We start from the raw sequence: 17,618 nt of genomic DNA on the forward strand, positions 1-17,618 counted from the left end.
GCCTTTCTCACATTCTCTATAATTGTTACAAAAACAACTCTCCGGAGAAGGCTGTGTCAGCTAGCCAAGCCTTGGGAATATAATGAAACCAAACGTGCTTCTGTACATACACTTTCCATCAGAACGTTAGTATTATAGAGATCATATTTTAAAATTATCTACTAATCTTCCTTCTTTTGTACATGTACCTAATGATAATACCGATGGTGCCAAGGGCCTCTACAAAACCTGCGGGCTGGGCAATGCAGTCGGGTCATGGGATCAGTTTTATTCTGTTGAGGCAGCACGAACAGGGAACCTGGAGCAATCAGGAGCATTTTAGAGACACGGTGTTGGACACTTGGAACAGTGTTGATAATCATCCCTGTGGAAACATCAGTAAAGGCTATCTTATTAAATACTTCATACTTCTGACAAAGGGATTCTCAAAATGTCCTCATCTCACTTGTAAACTGGGCCAAATGGCAGAGTAGTTAGGAAAGTGGATCCAAGAGTTTCAAGATACAGATTTGAAGTTTTTCAGTAGGAAGAATATTTTTAAATCCATAATCTTGTTAATTTTAGATAAAAATCTTAAAGAGTGTGTGCTTCCTGCCCCATTCACATTTGGATCATTCATGCTGGGATAGGCACTGTCACCTGACACTAGTAATCGGAATCTGAAGGGGGGGTTATTTTGTCTTACTAGTTCAGAGAGTTGCAGTCCATCACAGTGCGGGAGGCATGGGGAAGCAGGTCACAAGCAGGAGTGTGTGGCAGAGTCATCTCATAATGCACAGATAAGAAGCAGGACATGCATGGACAGTTGTAACTTTGAAAAACCCACCTATAATGTCCGACGTCTGCTAACCAGGGCCCACCTCCTAAGGGCTCTACCTATAGCTTCAAAAGAAAATGGGGTCCGGGCGGTGGTGGCGCATGCCTTTAATCCCAGCACTCGGGAGGCAGAGCCAGGTGAATTTCTGTGAGTTCGAGGCCAGCCTGGGCTACCAAGTGAGTTCCAGGAAAGGCGCAAAGCTACGCAGAGAAACCCTGTCTCGAAAAACCAAAAAAAAAAAGAAAAGAAAATAGGGGACCAAGGCTCAACACATGATCCTGTGGGGGGCATTGCAGATTCAAACCATAACATCTTAGAATATGCTTTGAAGTTATTAATCTGAAATATGTTTAATGTTTCCAAATTTTTACAGGTATAAGATCTGAATTCTGATTTCTAAGACTTACTTTTGCCAGAGAACTTGAGATATCAAGGAAACTCTGTTCTTGACTTTACTGTTGCTACTAGAAAGCACTGAAATCCCTGGAAAGATTAGTTTTTAATCTTATAATTAAGAAGTTGCAAATATGTTTCAGAGGATGTGAATTGTACCCTTCCATGCCTAATTTTCTGTCTTACCAGCTAGTGTCAGGATGTGGAGTGGGCATGGACTTGCAGTCCATTTCTGGAAGCCTTTGAAGGATCATCCTGGGCAACACCAAACTGCCAAGTTACTAATTCAATTAAAAAAAAAAAAGAGGAAAAACTAACACAGCCTTAAAGCTGGGTATGGTGAATTGTGCCTATAATCCTGGCACTTCATGGGATTGAGGCAGGAAGATGATGAGTTCAAAGCCATCCTGTCTACTTAGTGAGTCCTAGACCATATGGACTCTACATAAAGAGGACCCCCCCCCAAAAAAGCTTTCATAGCTCTATATGAATTCTTAGTTATTTTCATTGACTAATAAGAGCCATGTGATGGTGCTTTAAGCACTCATGGAAGTGTTTTATTGAAGGACTGGATTTGGAGAAATGTTACCCCTACTGGATACTTCTTTTAGTTAATAGGAATATTAGCAGTAGGTTAGAGGGCAACAGGAAAGAGATTGGGAGCTGCTGGGGGTGAGAAGACTTGGGGTTGTGGGAATAGATGTGGCTCCCTGGGGGAAGGATTCAGCGCCTAGGTTGGAACTCACTTTGGAGTGTGTAAGGAGACGGGCCTGGGTTAGAACCTGGCAGAGGCAATGACTGGACGAGAGCTAAACTGGTGTTTGATCATGTAGAGTAATGATGTGACCCTGCAGCTGATGACTGCTAGTAGGAGATTTAGTGAAGTTAGGAGGGCCTGCACTGAGTTGGTAATAACCCCTCAGGACTTTTCCAGACAGCCAGCGAACATGTCAGTGTTCTTAATACAAATGCACATGCATCTGGTTTTGTTAATTCTTTGCTCTCATTGTGTCCAGGAACACAAAGTCATCCTTTGACAATGTGGTTATGCTTACTGTATAGAACATGCATGTTCCAAGCTCATCTGTTACCACAGTAGTCAAGCTAGTGATTAGGCATCACTCAAAGCCAAAGCTCAGACTTCTGACATTCCTGTTTCTGGGGAAAGAGGGAGCAAACTCTGATGGCTGAACCACAGATTTGGCTGGCAGCTGCCCAAGATGGGACTCTGCTGTGTCCTTTCACACCTCCTGTTGAAGAAAGCATTTTTACACAAACTGCTTCCACCAAAGGCTAAAAAGAGATCCTTCCCAGTACTGAAAGAATAGTGTTATTTCTTCCATATGGCATTAACACTTAGAAATTACCCAACTCTGAAAGGCCCAACATACATTCTCAATATAATTGAGTGCTATTAAAATGGACAAGTGAATGTTTTCAGTTGAGCTGAGAGTACATTTCTCTAGAAGTGCCAATGGAAAGCTCACTGAATGCCTGTGAAGAATTTCAGGGAGGGGCTGAAAGAGTCAGGAAGTATCAGGCTACAGTGAGACATTCTGCCTTCTTAACATTACAGTCTTGTATGCTTGTATTACTGTCACTACCAAAATTGGTACTTAAAAAAAAAAAAAAAAAGACCACGCTTGCTGTTTCATAAGTAACCCACTCAAAGCACAATGGAGTCATGTGCAAAAGTTGGAATATAGCCAGGTTTAGGGAGTACTGAACATTTTGTTGCTATTAACTAGAGAAGTATGGTGAACATGGTAGTGAGCATAATCTTATTTTAACTGTCACCTTGAATAAATGCTTCTTTTTCAATTATCTATGTTCTTTAGAGTCCACTGAATGATATGAATTCTGCTAGTGAAGTGCTGACTTTCTATTTAGAAATAGCTTCCAGTTGTTTGGGTTTTACCAAGAAACTTGAATTATTGTCCTGGGGGATTAGATGAGCATTGCCTTCTCTTCCTTTCCCGTGTACCACCACATCAATATCTCCACCATGTGGAGAGCTATGTTAGTGAGTGACCCATACCTAATATTGAGACTCCATTTATTTGTCATGGCCTACCACAGAGATGACTTAAAGCATTTGGGAAGAGAAGAGACACAAAGGTCTTGAATGCTGTCTGAAGCTGCCATGTTTCAGACCAGCTAGAGGGCCAAATGGAAGACTCTTGTGTGGCACATGCACAGCTCTCCCTTCAAGCCCCATCTTTTACTATTTGTTTGATTTCTGTCAGGGTTTCCTCACCCTTAAAGGGAAAATTATGTGAGCTTCCATAGAGTGATATGATGAGGTCTAGAAATTTTATTTTAAAAACATCCCTCCCCCCCTCAAGTAAATGTAGTCACAGTAAAAGAAACTCATGATGTGCTTCATGCATTGAGCATAATAAGATTTTTAGTCCTTGGCACTTTCTGAAGAACTGCCATTAATACCAGATCACATAGATGTCCTCTGATAGCAGCTGATGCATTCACTGTCCTTCTCATTTCCCCAGGGTTCTGTTGACCACTGCTCTGTGACCATCAGAATTCACGGTGCTTTGTCCCCTGAATGATCCCAACAGTCACCTTCGTCTCATTCGCCTATATAGGGAAGAACCATACTTGTTTTGGCAATCAGAAATCTGAGACAGTTCTTCATCAACTGAAAGAAAAAATATTGATTAATTTGTAGACTCTTGAGTGCTTTGGACCCTTTATAGCTCCTGGCTAGTATTTCTGACTGGCAGCTCTGTGGGCTACAGAAGAATGGGTCTCTACTGTGGGACCTCACCTCTTCAGCTTCCGTTTTAAAAATTACATTAATATTCTCTCTGCGTGTGTATGAGTGGTCATGAACATGGCCCAGCACATGCGGAGATCAGAGGAAAGCTTGGATTGTAAAAAATTACATTAATATCCTCTCTGTGTGTATGAGTGTGGTCATGAACAGGGCACAGTACATGTGGAGATCAGAGGAGAGCTTGGTTTAGTCTGTTCTCACTCCACCACCTGGGTGCCAGGGACTGATCTCGTGTCATCCGGCTTAGCGGCAAGCACCTTTACCCACTGAGCCCTCTCCCTGGCCCTCCTCAGCCTCTTCCAAAGGATGTTCCTGGTTTGGATAGATGGCCACGGCATTAAAGATCATTAACATGCAAGTAAGTATCCTATTTAGCAGATGTTTAGATTCTCATATTCAAGAAACCTTCATTAAACATGTGTAGGTCAGGAGTTGGAGATAGAAGAATTAGAAAAACGAGGTTTCTGTCCATTCTCTTTTCCCAAAATCCACTTGGGTATGTGTCATCCTTAGACATGTCACCTTATTCTCTGTTCTCTTTCTTAAACTTTTGGCATCTTTTACTGGCAATTCTTTCAACTTTTCAGAGCTTACAAATTCCTTAATCTCAAAAATGTTTAGATTAAAAACTGCTAAAATATTAAGTCTTAAGTGGCATCCTACTTACTCCAGATTTTCTAAACCTAGTGGCCTTTCTCAACCCTCAGTTTCTTCTCTCTGTAACATCAACATAGTCTTACCTACTCACTCATCACTGCCTCTCTCCCACCTCCTTGCCTTGCATCGGCCTGCTCACTGCTCATGTATTCAGCTAGTATGTATGTCAGGAACCAAACTTGATTTTAACCTTGAGATCTCTGTTAAGGTCTCAATATATATTCCTTATATGTTCCTGGTACACCAAACAACACTTTCCCACTGACAGCCACCAACATCACTTACTAATGTCATGCATATGGAATTGACCTTGACCATATTCTTGGTAGCCACCTCAAGCTATGCCATCAGTCCTTTACCATGCATCTAGGAAATGTTTCCTACCTGGCTTGGATATGTAGGGAATGTTCCATATTCTCAAATGAAGAGACGTCCTGGGCTATGTGAGCCACAGGATTGAATAGGTGGTATTTATTCAGCAGTTATGTGCCAGATACACAGTGCTAATTTTGCATGTGTTACCTGGTCTACTTCTTGCAGTGACATAAGTTGCTTTCTTCTTGATTTATGGCTGAGCAGCTTAGGGCAGAGAGAGACCATGATAAAGCAGTTTTCCCTAAGACTCCAGAAATGGATGGGTTCAGGATTTGATACCAGGAAGCCTGACTTTAGAGTCAGTACTGTCAGCCGCTGGGTTACACTGCTTTTCCACGTACATGATTTGCTATTTTAAAGATACTCCTTTGAGATGACCTCTCAGAGTATGAACTCATTGGAATAATAGTAATTTCTTTCCTACCTGGATAAGAAGTGCTTTAAATGCAGAACCGAAAGTGGGTGGCCCAAATAAGAGACTAAAGGGAGAGAGCTGAGAAACAACAAAACAAAAACAAAAACAAAAACCCAGAGACCTAGGATGAGGGAAGGAGAGTTTAGCGAGCTGTAGTAATTTAGCCAGTGACCAAATGTCTGCCAAAGGCATTCTGTAGAAAATAAGAGAATTGAAATAATTTACCCTCTCTCCAAACAGCTTGCAATCATATTAAACAGCTTGGGCTATCATATTAATCCCGAGAGTCTATTAGGGAGGATGTGCAGAGAAAAATTAAGCAGGTGGCTTGAAGAAATACCTGGGTTTGTTATGGACAATTCTGAAAGCAATAAGGATTTTTCTCTGTTGGGCCATGGGTGAAGAATTTTCCCTGGCTCAGGGTAAATATTTATGTGAAAGAATTACCATCATTAGGAATAATTTGTATTTCTTTTACATTAAAACACTAACCCACCCAAAGCTTTTGTAAACATTCTTTCCTTGTTTACAGATTTCCCACAGTTGCCTTTCAACTTGGTAGTGAGTTTATTTGCCTGGACCAAAAAAAAGCCCATTAGCTGATAGGAAACCTGCCTGGTTTTGTGTGGGCTAAGAAAGCTAGCACTGGAGCCCAATAGCCAGGGTTCATATCCTGTCTACTGCTTTCTAGGTGAGTTACTAAGGGTGGCTTGATTATTATAAGGCAATTATAATGATACCTATAATGACATAAATAGGGATTTCTTGGGATTAATAAGCAGTAGGAGTAATAGTGGTTTACCATTTTTCAGGATGGGGACTGTTTGGAACATCTCTTTTGTTGTGAAATATTAGTTTAAGATGTGCTACATTCATTTATGCTGTGCAATATTTGTTTAATGATGCAAAGATGTGTTGCATTCTTTTTATGTTGCATTTGTTTAGCTCTGTAAAGCTGTGTTACTTTGACTGCCTAAATCACCTGATTGGTTTAATAAAGAACTGAACAGCCAATAGCAAGGCAGGAGAAAGGATAGGCAGTACTGGCATACAGTGAGAATAAATAGGAGGAGAAATCTAGGGAAGAGGGAGGAGCGAGAAAAGGAGAGGAGGACATCAGGGGCCACCCATGCAGCCACACAGCCAGCCACAGAATAAGAAGGAAATAAAGATACATAGAATAAAGAAAGATTATGCAAAATGTAATTAAAGATAAATGGGATAATTTAAGTTAGAATAGCTGACTAGAAACAAGCCAAGCTAAGGCCGGGCATTCATGAGTAAGAATAAGTCTTTGAGTATTTATTTAGGTGCTGGGTGGTGGGCCTCCACAGAGTAAAACAACAACAAAAAAAATCAACTACTCTCTGTAGCCGCTCATTTCCCACACCGACCCTATAGCTGAACCCACTGTTCTTACTTCTATTTTACAGATGAGAAGGCTGAAGCTTTAGATTAAGTAGAGAAGCCGTGTTCCAGACTCAGATGCTAATAGTAATCCCCTGTAGTCAGGAATCTTAGCAACTTCACTCTCCTGACTTGTTACTTTCCTCTTTACACAACTAAAATCTAAGCATGACATTCAGTGGAAGATGCTTTAGCTTAACACACTGTGTTTTCAAGATGTTCCTGGTCTTTTTTTAATAACGCATAGCTGCTGAAGGTCACAACCAGATCCAATGTTAGCTTTACATATTTTATATCTAACTCAACTTTTGGGCGTTCAGCAGATACACTCTAATACAATGACTGCTTTTGATACTATTGGTTGTTTTAGAGCAGTTTATTCTTGATCAGGGTTATGATACCTTGGGAGGTAGGTGGTGCTAGAGGTAGAGATTTTGGAATGCTGGAGAGAAAGGAAGATCACAGCTTGTACCCTAGGGAATGAAAAATGTCCATGGCAGTGATGATAGGGGGTTTGACTATTTCTAGAAAGTTTTAAGACTCAGTCCTCCACCCCAAGAGCTGTTTCTCAAGGCAAATGACAGACTAAAGTGTGCAGGATGTTAGAGAAATATCTTTCTTCCTTTGTGAGAAAATTGATGTTCTCTACATACTAATTAAATTTCCATGCTCCATTACCTCTCAAGACTTGAAGAGTAAGGATTAATGTTGAATGATGACATTACCTCCACTCACTTCCCATCATATCTAAAAGTGACGCTCTGTCTAACGTTAGGATATATGAGGTACACAAGCTGGTTTTCCGTTTTGGAAAGTAGGACTCTGGAGTTCTGTGAATACACCAGTTAATCTGTCAATGTTCTCTTTACAGAAACAAAACAGGAATGATTACACTTGCTGTAGCCCTGGGGAGAAGATTAACTATATGAGACACTTGCCCATATGTTTACAATTTTTAAATGGATGCTATTCAATGGATAAAACTGGTGATGTTTTAATTTGGACCAAGGCACCTCATGTGCCCTCTAACTGGAGAGGGAATAATGCCACACACCCTTAGGAAATCACTACAGAAAGAACTACAGTTTCTAAGCAACAAGCCGTAGATGAGACCTCCATTGTGTTAAGTAACCGATGCACAGAATTGTCCCACTGAAGTAAATGGTGCTTCCTGTACTCCTGGCTTCTCCGCCTACAGCCTGAATATACTTAACTTCATTGAGAACCAGCAAAAGAGGGTGACAATGGAGAAGGTGACTTATTCCATCCCTGGGGATGTCACTTAGGTATTTTGAGGACCCTGCCTGGTGAGAGGTCACAGTTTTGACATTATGAAAAAGACTAAAGTGAAAGATCGGGGTTCAGCCTTGGCTGGGTTCAAGGGCAGAGTTTAGCCTTAACTTGGTCTGAGGACAAGATCAGAAACATACAGATTTATGTAACTAGTGTTGGATTAATTTTTTTTTTCTGATGCATTTTGTAGCTTTCTAAATGTAAGACTGTTTCCTCTTGGTCTCAAAAGTCTATGGTGAAAATCTATCCCACTGCCATAGTACATAGTAGTACTGGAATTTAGTTTGCCACCAAAGCTCACATTGAAATTTCACACCTTTTGTGAGATTCTAAAGCTCTAGGCCCAGATGGGGCCTTTAAGAGCAGAACTTTGAGCCAGGCTGTGGTGGCGCATGCTTTTAATCCCAGCACTCGGGAGGCAGAGGCAGGTGGATCTCTGTGAGTTCAAGGCCAGCCTGGTCTACCGAGCCAATTCCTGGACAGCCAGGGCTACACAGAGAAACCCCCTGCCTCGAAAAACAAAACAAAACAAAAACCAGAACGAAAAATAATTTGGATCTGTCTTTTAGGTACACCCCTCTTGCTGTGTGCTGCCTTAGACCACGGAGTCTCTACAAACAAGTGCGACCTCTCTGGATGGGGCCACTTGACCTTGGATTTCCCAGGCTTCAGAACTATAAGAAATGTTTAATTTTTAAAAAATAAATTACTCTGTAGTGTTCAGTCATAAGAGCAGAAAACTGCCTCAAGTAGATTCGCAAACCTTTGTTGAATGACTAACAACTGTTGTTATCTAGAGGAAGGACGTGTGTTTGGAGCAAGCGTTAAAGTTGTTTAAAGGAATTCACCCACGGACTGTGCCTCTCATTATGTGAGGCTCCAGTGTCACTGCCCCCTAGGGTCAATCTTATGCTTCAAAGTATAAAAAATTTGAGAGGGAAGGAGAAGACCCATAGCGTGAGAAAATCTAGGAGTTAGGACAAGCTCACTAGCATATATCATTTGGAGAGAGAAGGATGAAGTACTAGTTATTCGGCTCCCTTTACTTACATGCTTCAACAGTGCTGTTGAGTTACTAATGTCGTTATGTGGTTTTTATTGTGACTTGATCTCTAGACGAATTACCTAGATAGGGTTGTGCTGAGGACAGCTGGAGGCCATTCTGCAATAGTCACAGTGATATGTACACCTTGGGCAGTTCTAGACCAAGCAGTGTGGTCAACAGCCCTGTCCTGGCTATTTCTTAATGTCAATTTGACACAGGCTAGTGTCCTCTGAGAGAAGGGAACCTCAACTGAGAAAATGCTTCCAGGACATTAGACTGTAGGAAACCTGTAGGGCATTTTCTTGATTAATAATGGATGTAGGAGGGCCGAGCCCACTGTAGACAGTGCCACCCCTGGGCTGGTGGTCCTGGGTTTTATAAGAATGCAGGAGCGAGCCAGTAAGCAGCACCGCTCCATGGCCTCTGTATCAGCTCCTGCCTCCAGATTCCTACCAAGTTTTCGTTTCTGCTTTCCCTTCCCTTAGTGGACTGTTATTCAGGATCCATAAGCCAGATAAACTCTTTCCTCTTCAAGTTGCTTTTGGTCATGATGTTTCATCATAGCAGTAAAAATACTGGGTACTCAATTATATTTTTCATGTTATAGATATTTTCCCAGGGAAAAGAAAAGTTGTAAAACTGAGCTGTTTTCTTTTTATAGACTCTCCCAGATACCAAATGTCTCACAGAATCACCCAATCATTCGTAGTTGTTGAGCAGAGGCTGTGAGACCACTGAGAGACTAAAATCCAAGAAGCTCTTCTGACCTTCTTGCCTTAGTTCATGCTTTCTGAGACACTGTAGATTTTATCTTGCTTAAGAAGTGACTGGAGATAAAACTTAAGTATGTAAAGAACTTAAGTCCTTGACTGACACCCACTTCTGCTTCCCAGTGTCAGTGGGAACCTGGGGCATCTGTGACTGGCAGTGGTCACTGCAGTGACCGTGAAGGGTCTTCCACGGGGAAATGTTTGCACCCCCGGGCAACGAGCCAGTGTGCAAGACTGAAGGAACACTGCTGTGAAGGCCTGGGAGTCTTTGTTTTCAGTTTCCTCCTTGTTTTGGAGTTTTTCCAAGGCTTGGGAATCTTAAACATCTGGGTGCAGTTTCCAGAAGACTGATCTTGGGGACAGTGAGGGATGTGGCTCGCTTTAATAAGAAAAGAATTTGTCACATGGGTCCTATAGAGCATGGTGCACTATCCCTTAGTCACCCTGCATAAGAGGTGTTCATAAAAATGAGACACGAAAGGCTATGACAGTGGTTCTCAACCTGTGGGTCATGACCCTTCCACAGGGGCCACCTAAGACCATCATAAAGCACAGATGTTTACATCACAATTCATAACAGTGGCAAAATTACAGTTGTGAAGTAGCAATGGGAATAATTTTATGGTTGGGGTCTCCACAATATGAGAACTGGATTAAAGGGTCTCAGCATTAGGAAGGTTGAGAACCACTGGGCTACAGGGTTCTCCAGTAGGCTCTGATGGGAAATAGGATTCTGTAGTGCAATGTATGTTCTCTGTGTACCACCTTAGACATAAGTGTCCCTAATTATTCTGCTGTGGGCACCACAGGAAGGCATTGCTTGAACTTGGCAAGATTTGGTAGGAGACCAGGGACTTTCCATTTGCTTTTTGGTTTTCCAAGATGGAGTTTCTCTGTAAAACCTTGAATGTTCTGTAACACACTCTGTAAACCAAGTTAGCCTCACCTGCCTCTGCCTCCTGAGTGCTGGGATTAAAGGCATGTGTTTTTAAGACAGAGTCTCACACTGTAGCCCAGGTTTAACTCAAATATAATCAAACCTCCTGCCTCAGTTTCCTGAGTGCTAGCATTATAGCTGTGCACAACCATGGCCAGCTTTCAGTTTTGTTTTTTTCCATAGTTTAATATGAAACCATCCAAATTAAGAAGCAGGTTGATCTTTAGTGACATTACTAAAATGAGTGTTAACTTTTATGGCATCAAATATTTACTGAAAACCAAATCAAAATGTAGCCTCTCAAAACACAGTCTAGCTCCTTTAATTTCTATTATATCAGCTCAATCCAGGATGCACATGCCCATCAAAGATCACCTTAAGCTTCTGAATATATTTTATCTTTTTTTATACAATACTATGCTTTTATGGGAAGTTTCTGCTACAGTCCAGTATCTAGTATTTTGCATTGGCTAAACACTGATAACAAAATGCTTGGAACATTTCTTAAGCAGAAGTTCAGTGGCTGAGGATGTTGTGTGCATATGCACATGGTCAAATACATGGATATATATACATATATATATGTATATATATGTTTATATATATAAAATGTTTATGTATAGATGTGTGTGTGTGTGTGTGTGCAAAGCCATGCGCATAGCTGTGTATGTACTATGAGACTGTGTTGACCTGCTCTGTTCCTCATTTCATGGTTGATACATTTTTGAGGTTGTGAAAGTTAATCTTGTCCAAGAAGCAGCAGAGGTAAGACTTGAGAGTGATACAGTGGACTCAAGTTCCCACCTGTGACATCCAAATCCTTTAACTTCTTCCTGGGGCACTCAGTGTCAGTGGGAACCCAGCGTATATGTGACTGACAGTAGTCCTTACAAGGACCATGACGTACGTACACGCACATCTGCCACATAGGAAAGGCAGACCATGGATAGAGTAATGCTTATGAATCTGTTGCCTTAGGAGACAAGCAAGCAACCTTATGTCCAGTTTACTGATTCACAGCTGTCCGTCCACCAAGAACTACGGAGAAGGAGTCCCTGTAGCGAGTGGTCAAACCCTACCTACCTCATCATCCACGGAGTTGCAAGTATCAAACCTTGCCCAAGTTCATCAAGGATCTTAAGGGAGGACTGGGGCAGAAACATCTGTCAATCCAAAAGATACGTTTTCCCAGCTTCCCAGAGCTTTGGTGTGTTTTAAGGATGAGCCCTTCCTTCGCACTTACCCGCCATCAATTTGATCCTGAAGTAGGCAATCAGGAGGAGAAGCAGCAGAGTCACGGGCAGGAAGATCCCCAGGACTAAGAACGGGCCTGGGAGTTCCTGCAAGAAGGTGGACAGCACAGAGCTCATGGCCCCCCACAGGTGGGGCTGGCACAGGGATCCTCACTCAGGACAGGCGACTGTCCCTAGTCTGTGGTAGTCCTTTCCTGGAGTTCTGGCCTTTGCTCGGCACTTCTCCATGAAACCTGCTGTGGACTTTGCTCTAGTTTAATAGTGGGGTGAATTCTGGGGCATTGTTGTCGGGTTATTCTGTAACTCAGCTACAGGGTGTAGAAGAACGGAAGAGTAAGTCTCCCAAGCTATCCTTGAGATGAATGCTTCCCGGCAGGAGTTGGGATGGCCCTGGCGAGCTGAGATTAAGTATCTGACTTCAGCAAATCTTCTTACTATTTGCTCTTCCTGTAGAGTCCCAGACCCAGAACTTTTATTCCATTTCCTAAATTTCAGAGCTAAAAATGACTTAATAGTCATGCTAATGCACATAGTTAATGTAACAAACACTGAGAAAGGGAACACATACTACCCATACGTGAAGACTGCCTGGTTGGTCCCGCTCTGAGTACTTCTCCGGAAGGTGCATTGATGTATTCATTTAACAATCACTTAATTCTACTAGAACCTAACCTTTGATCTGAAAGTTGGGTATGCAAAGCAGAGGTCACAGCCCCTCCCCTTTATAGTCTAGGAAGCCGCAGCTAATAGGCAGAAGTGGGCGGTGGCATGGACGGTGGTAAGACCTTTTCCTAGCTGCTGGAGCTCACGTCCAGCTGTGCTGTCTGCTTGTACTGGCCTTGGTCCTGAATGCAGGATGTATGGGTGCTAAGACAACTTATTCCAGACTTCCGGAATAAGAAAGTACTGTAAACTAGCAAATGTCAAGGTTCACATCGACCCGCTGACGACCATTGGGTTACCTTGTACCAGTTGAGTGGTGACTTTGCAAAGATGCCGAACTACTAAGGCTGATGAAAAGACTCGTTTCCTGATTCAAAGGCTCACTAGAGCACTGGGAAAAGTTTGAGGGAGACAGGCAGCCATTCTCAGGGCATCATTCCTGGCTTGTGTTCTCTCTCTGTCCCACCCTTTAGATCGCGCTGCTGGTGGGCAGCTGATGGAGTCCACCATAAAAAAAAGTGTTTTCAGCACCAGCTACATTCTTCTTTGTGGGACCTTCTGTGGCCACACCGTCAGTCTCAGCTTTGAAATCTGTACCCTCAGTAAAAATTCAACTGGAGAGGGTCGGTGGGGTGGGGGTGGGGGGGCTTTTCCAGTATCCCTGAGGAGATGACAGCAGCTTCCCTCTACAAAACAAAGTCAGAAGGAAGGCTTTAGAACACCAGTACTGAGCCTACATTCATTGAACTTTACTTCCTCCTCTTCTGCCATGTCACAGAGATGTTGCAGCTAACGATTCTTGCATGCTTTCTGTTGAGAGGGCTCTTTGGTGCTCTTTCAGCTGGACCAGGATGCTAATTTGTAAAGTGCCAATCTTCAAAGAACCTCCATGAGCTGGAGACATACAGGGGCGATGTTAGGCAGCTGCTAGGAAGACTGTTCTGTTCCATTCCATTCAGCAAGGCTTACCTGAATGCCTAGGCTGAGTTGAGTGCGGCCAGAGACAGGCAAATGTGAACGACAACACTGTTAGCTCCAGATCCACATTGAAGCAAAGCTCTGGGGTGGGGACTCGCTCATTCCAATGAGGGGACTGGGCTGAGTTTGTGAAAAAGATAGCGTTGTCTGGAGCCCGAGGATCAGAGGCAGTCAACCTCAGACAAACACAAGTCAGAAGAAAGCTGGTAGGGTTTGTGGAGGAAGAGAAAGAATTGACAACAGCCAAAAGACAGAGCGTGTTAGGAGTTGAAGCTGGCAAAACAAACAAAAACAAACAAACAAGAAAGGTATCAGAGCTTCCAGACTTGAAAGCCCTGCTCAAGACAATGCTATTTGGACAAGGGAAATCCACCAAAGGTCTTTGATCATAGACGTGCACGGACTTAGGAGGTATCTGGCAACTCTTTAAGGAATAGATGAAATAACAACGGCTTAGTTTGTTTCAACATGGAATCAAAATGCCATGGATATGAGCTAGACGACAGCAGAGGGGAAGCGGGGGAGGGACAGAGAGATAGGAACAGTCCTCAGTGAATAATCGGGTGAACAGAAATAAATTTCACCAGTGCCGCTAACAATCCCTATTATATGTCTGTATGAACATTTTGTTTATGATCTTTGGATTTTCATGGTAAATCTATAAAGAACTTCATTTTACAGATGAAGAAATGGGGCCAAAAGCCTTGCCAATGGCACATCCCTGGTAAATTCCAAAGCCAGGATTTCTATCCAGAGGCCATGCTCTCATCCATAATGTCGTGTCCGGCTCCCATGATGGTGGTGGCTAGGAGATGGTATTAATATAGACCTGACTCCAGGAAAGCTGGCAGGTTTGGGTGGGGAAGACACAGAGTTGTGTAGATGTTATACTGTAAGGGGTGAAGAATCAGCTGGCCAGTGGGGACCTGATAGAAATAAGAGGTTCAAGATAGAGGACCAGACTCAAAATTTGCCACCATGAGAGTAGCACATTCTTTGGTTTTTCAAGTCAGGGTCTCTCTGTGTAATAAGCTCTGGCTGTCCTGGAACTCACTTCATAGACCAGGCTGCTCTCAAAGAACTGCCCCCGCCTCCCGAGTGCTGGGATCAAAGGCATGCGCCACCACTGCCCAGTGACTAGCACATTCTTTCCTGGGCTCCTTGCCATGGAGGAATAACCATTAGTACAACTGGAAAAAATCTGCATTGGTGGAGCTAGAGGAGCAGATCTTGTGGGGGAATTAAACTGTCCCATTGGTTTCCTTGGGGACGAAGGCTCCCACTGTTGACTTACATGATTTGAGGCACAAGCAATTTACAGAAGTTGATATTTAGGATAAAATTGCTGGTTACTGCCTTGCTGTCTCCTACAGTGGACTCTGAGTAACAGCTGGCCAGGAGTCTCTGTTGCTAACTGACCTATGGAAGCCAATCCCAAAGCCACCACCAGGCATCTGATTTGGATTCTCCCTGAGTCTGAGTCATGCAGAGTGACTCACAGCAGTGACATGCCGCAGAGCGAGGAAACTTCTCTAACTCATCAGCAGAAGGTGCCAGAGCACCGTGGACTGACTGTTTTCCAGAACATCAGATTGCATACAGCCACATAACCAATTCCAAAAGTCAGGAACAGAAATCAAGCTCACCAATTTCCGATGAAATGGTTTAGTTTCATTACGTGGGTGGTAGTTTGTTGACACGGAAATTCTCTCACAACGTCAATGTTAAGTCTGCTTGTATTAGTAAGAGAGCCTGAATTTCTCTGGCTCTTGTTAACTGGCCCTCTGAACTTTTTAATGTCAGTTAAAGTAGTGTCACTTGGCAGCACTTTACAATAAACACAAAAATTAAGGAGTCTGAGATCAGGAGAAATTTGGGTTTCAAGGAATAGCGTGATCTCTGCTTTGTGGACTTAGAGGCCCCACAGGCCTTTGCCGTTGACATTTGAAGGGGACAAATATTTATTCTGGCTTTGGCACGTGCTGCAGAAGCACCGGTTTGGGCACTGTGGACATTTAAGGACAAAGTCCCTGTCCATATTGCACATTCCAGCAGACTAACAGCCAGTAAACAACAGGAGACTGCTGAATGGTCACATGGTTCCCAAGCACTAATCTAGGCTCTGACATACATGGTAACTTGTTTCATTCTTACTATAGTGCTTTTGAAGTAGAAGCTATATTGTTTTGTGTATGCCTACATGGTGGGGGCATACACATATGTGTATCTGCATGATCACGTATATCAATCCAGTATATATATCATGGAGGCCGGAGATCAACCATGGGTATTGTTCCTTATGCACCATCCACTTCAGTTTTGTTTATTTGGTTTTTTTTGAGATCGGGTCTCCTGCTGCCTAAGGGCGCGCTAATTAAGCTAGGCTGGCGGACCACCAAACCCCAGAGACCCACTGGTCTCTGCCTCCCTAGCTCTGGCATTATAAACATACACTATCACACCTGGATTAAAAAAAAAAATGGGCCGGGCGCGCACGCCTTTAATCCCAGCACTCGGGAGGCAGAGGCAGGTGGATCTCTGTGAGTTCGAGGCCAGCCTGGTCTACAGAGCAAGATCCAGGAAAGGCGCAAAACTACACAGAGAAACCCTGTCTCGAAAAAACAAAAAAACAAAAAATGGGCTCTAGCGATTGAACTCGGGTTTTCATGCCCACAGAGCAAGCACTGAGTCATCTCCCCAGCCCCCGAAATAGTTAGTGTTCATTTCCATCACTACCATTTTAGAGATGGAGAAACTCGTGGTAGTTTTCATAACGAGGATTGTTGCATCATGCGGAAACAGCAGAATCTGGATTTGAACCCATAACCCAGTAGTAACTCTGCATACCCTACTGCCTCTTAAGCTCCTGGAGGAATACATATATAATGTTGAGTAGTGTATTTTTTTTTTTCTGCACTAGGAGATGAAAGAATAATGGGAAGTGCTTGATTTAGATGCAGCTGTCAGAGAAGGTATATTAACATCCTAAGAAATAAATCGTTATGGTCCATTTTCAGTATAGAGTGTGCGTGCTTAGAACTCATCAAAGAATCACAGATAAGCAAGAAGTTCTAGGCACCTGCTTGCCTCAGAACTCTTGAGTTGAGACGTTTCAGGCAGTCTGCTATGTGACTGACCCCACAATCAGAAGGAAGACAATGCCACAGCCTCAGGATATTTATCAGATAAGGATCTCTGTTCTGAACCAATAGGGTGGGACCCTTGGTGGTGACTGTAAGTGTGGAGACTGTGAAGACTGTGTCTGTTTGATGCAGGAGTTTCTCCCCATTGGGGACTTTAGAAGCCAGTATCCCACAGAATCAATATACCAGCCATTTTTGCCCTAATTCTATACTTGTGACCGGTTCTGCAGAACTGAATATTAAAGACTTTCTCTTTCACTAGTCCCTTGAGTTTATTACCACAGAATGAGAGTCTTATTCCCCACGGTATTAATCTGCACACCCTCTATGACAAGATGGGCTGGGCAGCTTGAATAACAGGGGTGCCGTTTTCACAGTTCTGGAGGCTGGGGTCCAAGGTTGGGATACAGGCACATTGCTTCCTGGTGAGGCTTCCCTCCGTGCCTCACAGACCACCACTGTGTCTGTACAGGCTTGTCTCCTTTTGTGTGTGTGTGTGTGTGTGTGTGTGTGTTGGTTCTTTGTTTTTTAAGAACACCTATCCTGTTAGATTATAGCTTTAGTGCCTCACTGAACATTGATTACCCCCATTAAAAGTCCTGTCTCCAAATATAGTCATTTAGGGGATTAGGAGCTTAATATATACATTGGGGAGAATAAGTTCATCCATAATAGAGA

General features: G+C 43.0%; 1 protein-coding gene across 1 annotated transcript; it reads right to left on the reverse strand.

Moving 5' to 3' along the window:
• Positions 1-3,786: 3,786 nt before the first annotated feature.
• Smlr1 (small leucine rich protein 1) lies at positions 3,787-12,279 on the reverse strand. The gene is made up of 2 exons (XM_052750665.1): positions 12,147-12,279; positions 3,787-3,866 (listed from the first exon to the last, which is right to left on the reverse strand). The coding sequence occupies exons 1-2, from the start codon at positions 12,271-12,273 to the stop codon at positions 3,787-3,789; spliced, it is 207 nt and encodes a 68-aa protein (XP_052606625.1). The 5' UTR covers positions 12,274-12,279.
• Between the last annotated feature and the right edge of the window lie 5,339 nt (positions 12,280-17,618).

This window comes from Peromyscus californicus, unplaced genomic scaffold (genome assembly GCF_007827085.1).
Source record: "Peromyscus californicus insignis strain IS unplaced genomic scaffold, ASM782708v3 Scaffold_22__1_contigs__length_63687245, whole genome shotgun sequence".
Classification (NCBI taxonomy): Eukaryota; Metazoa; Chordata; class Mammalia; order Rodentia; family Cricetidae; genus Peromyscus; species Peromyscus californicus.

Coding starts and splice junctions, on each gene's coding strand:
- Smlr1 (XM_052750665.1), bottom strand. CDS start 12,273: ATGAGCTCTGTGCTGTCCACCTTCTTGCAGGAACTCCCAGGCCCGTTC. Junction 3,867..12,146: donor CAGGATCAAATTGATGGCGG/GTAAGTGCGAAG, acceptor TTTTTCTTTCAG/TTGATGAAGAACTGTCTCAG.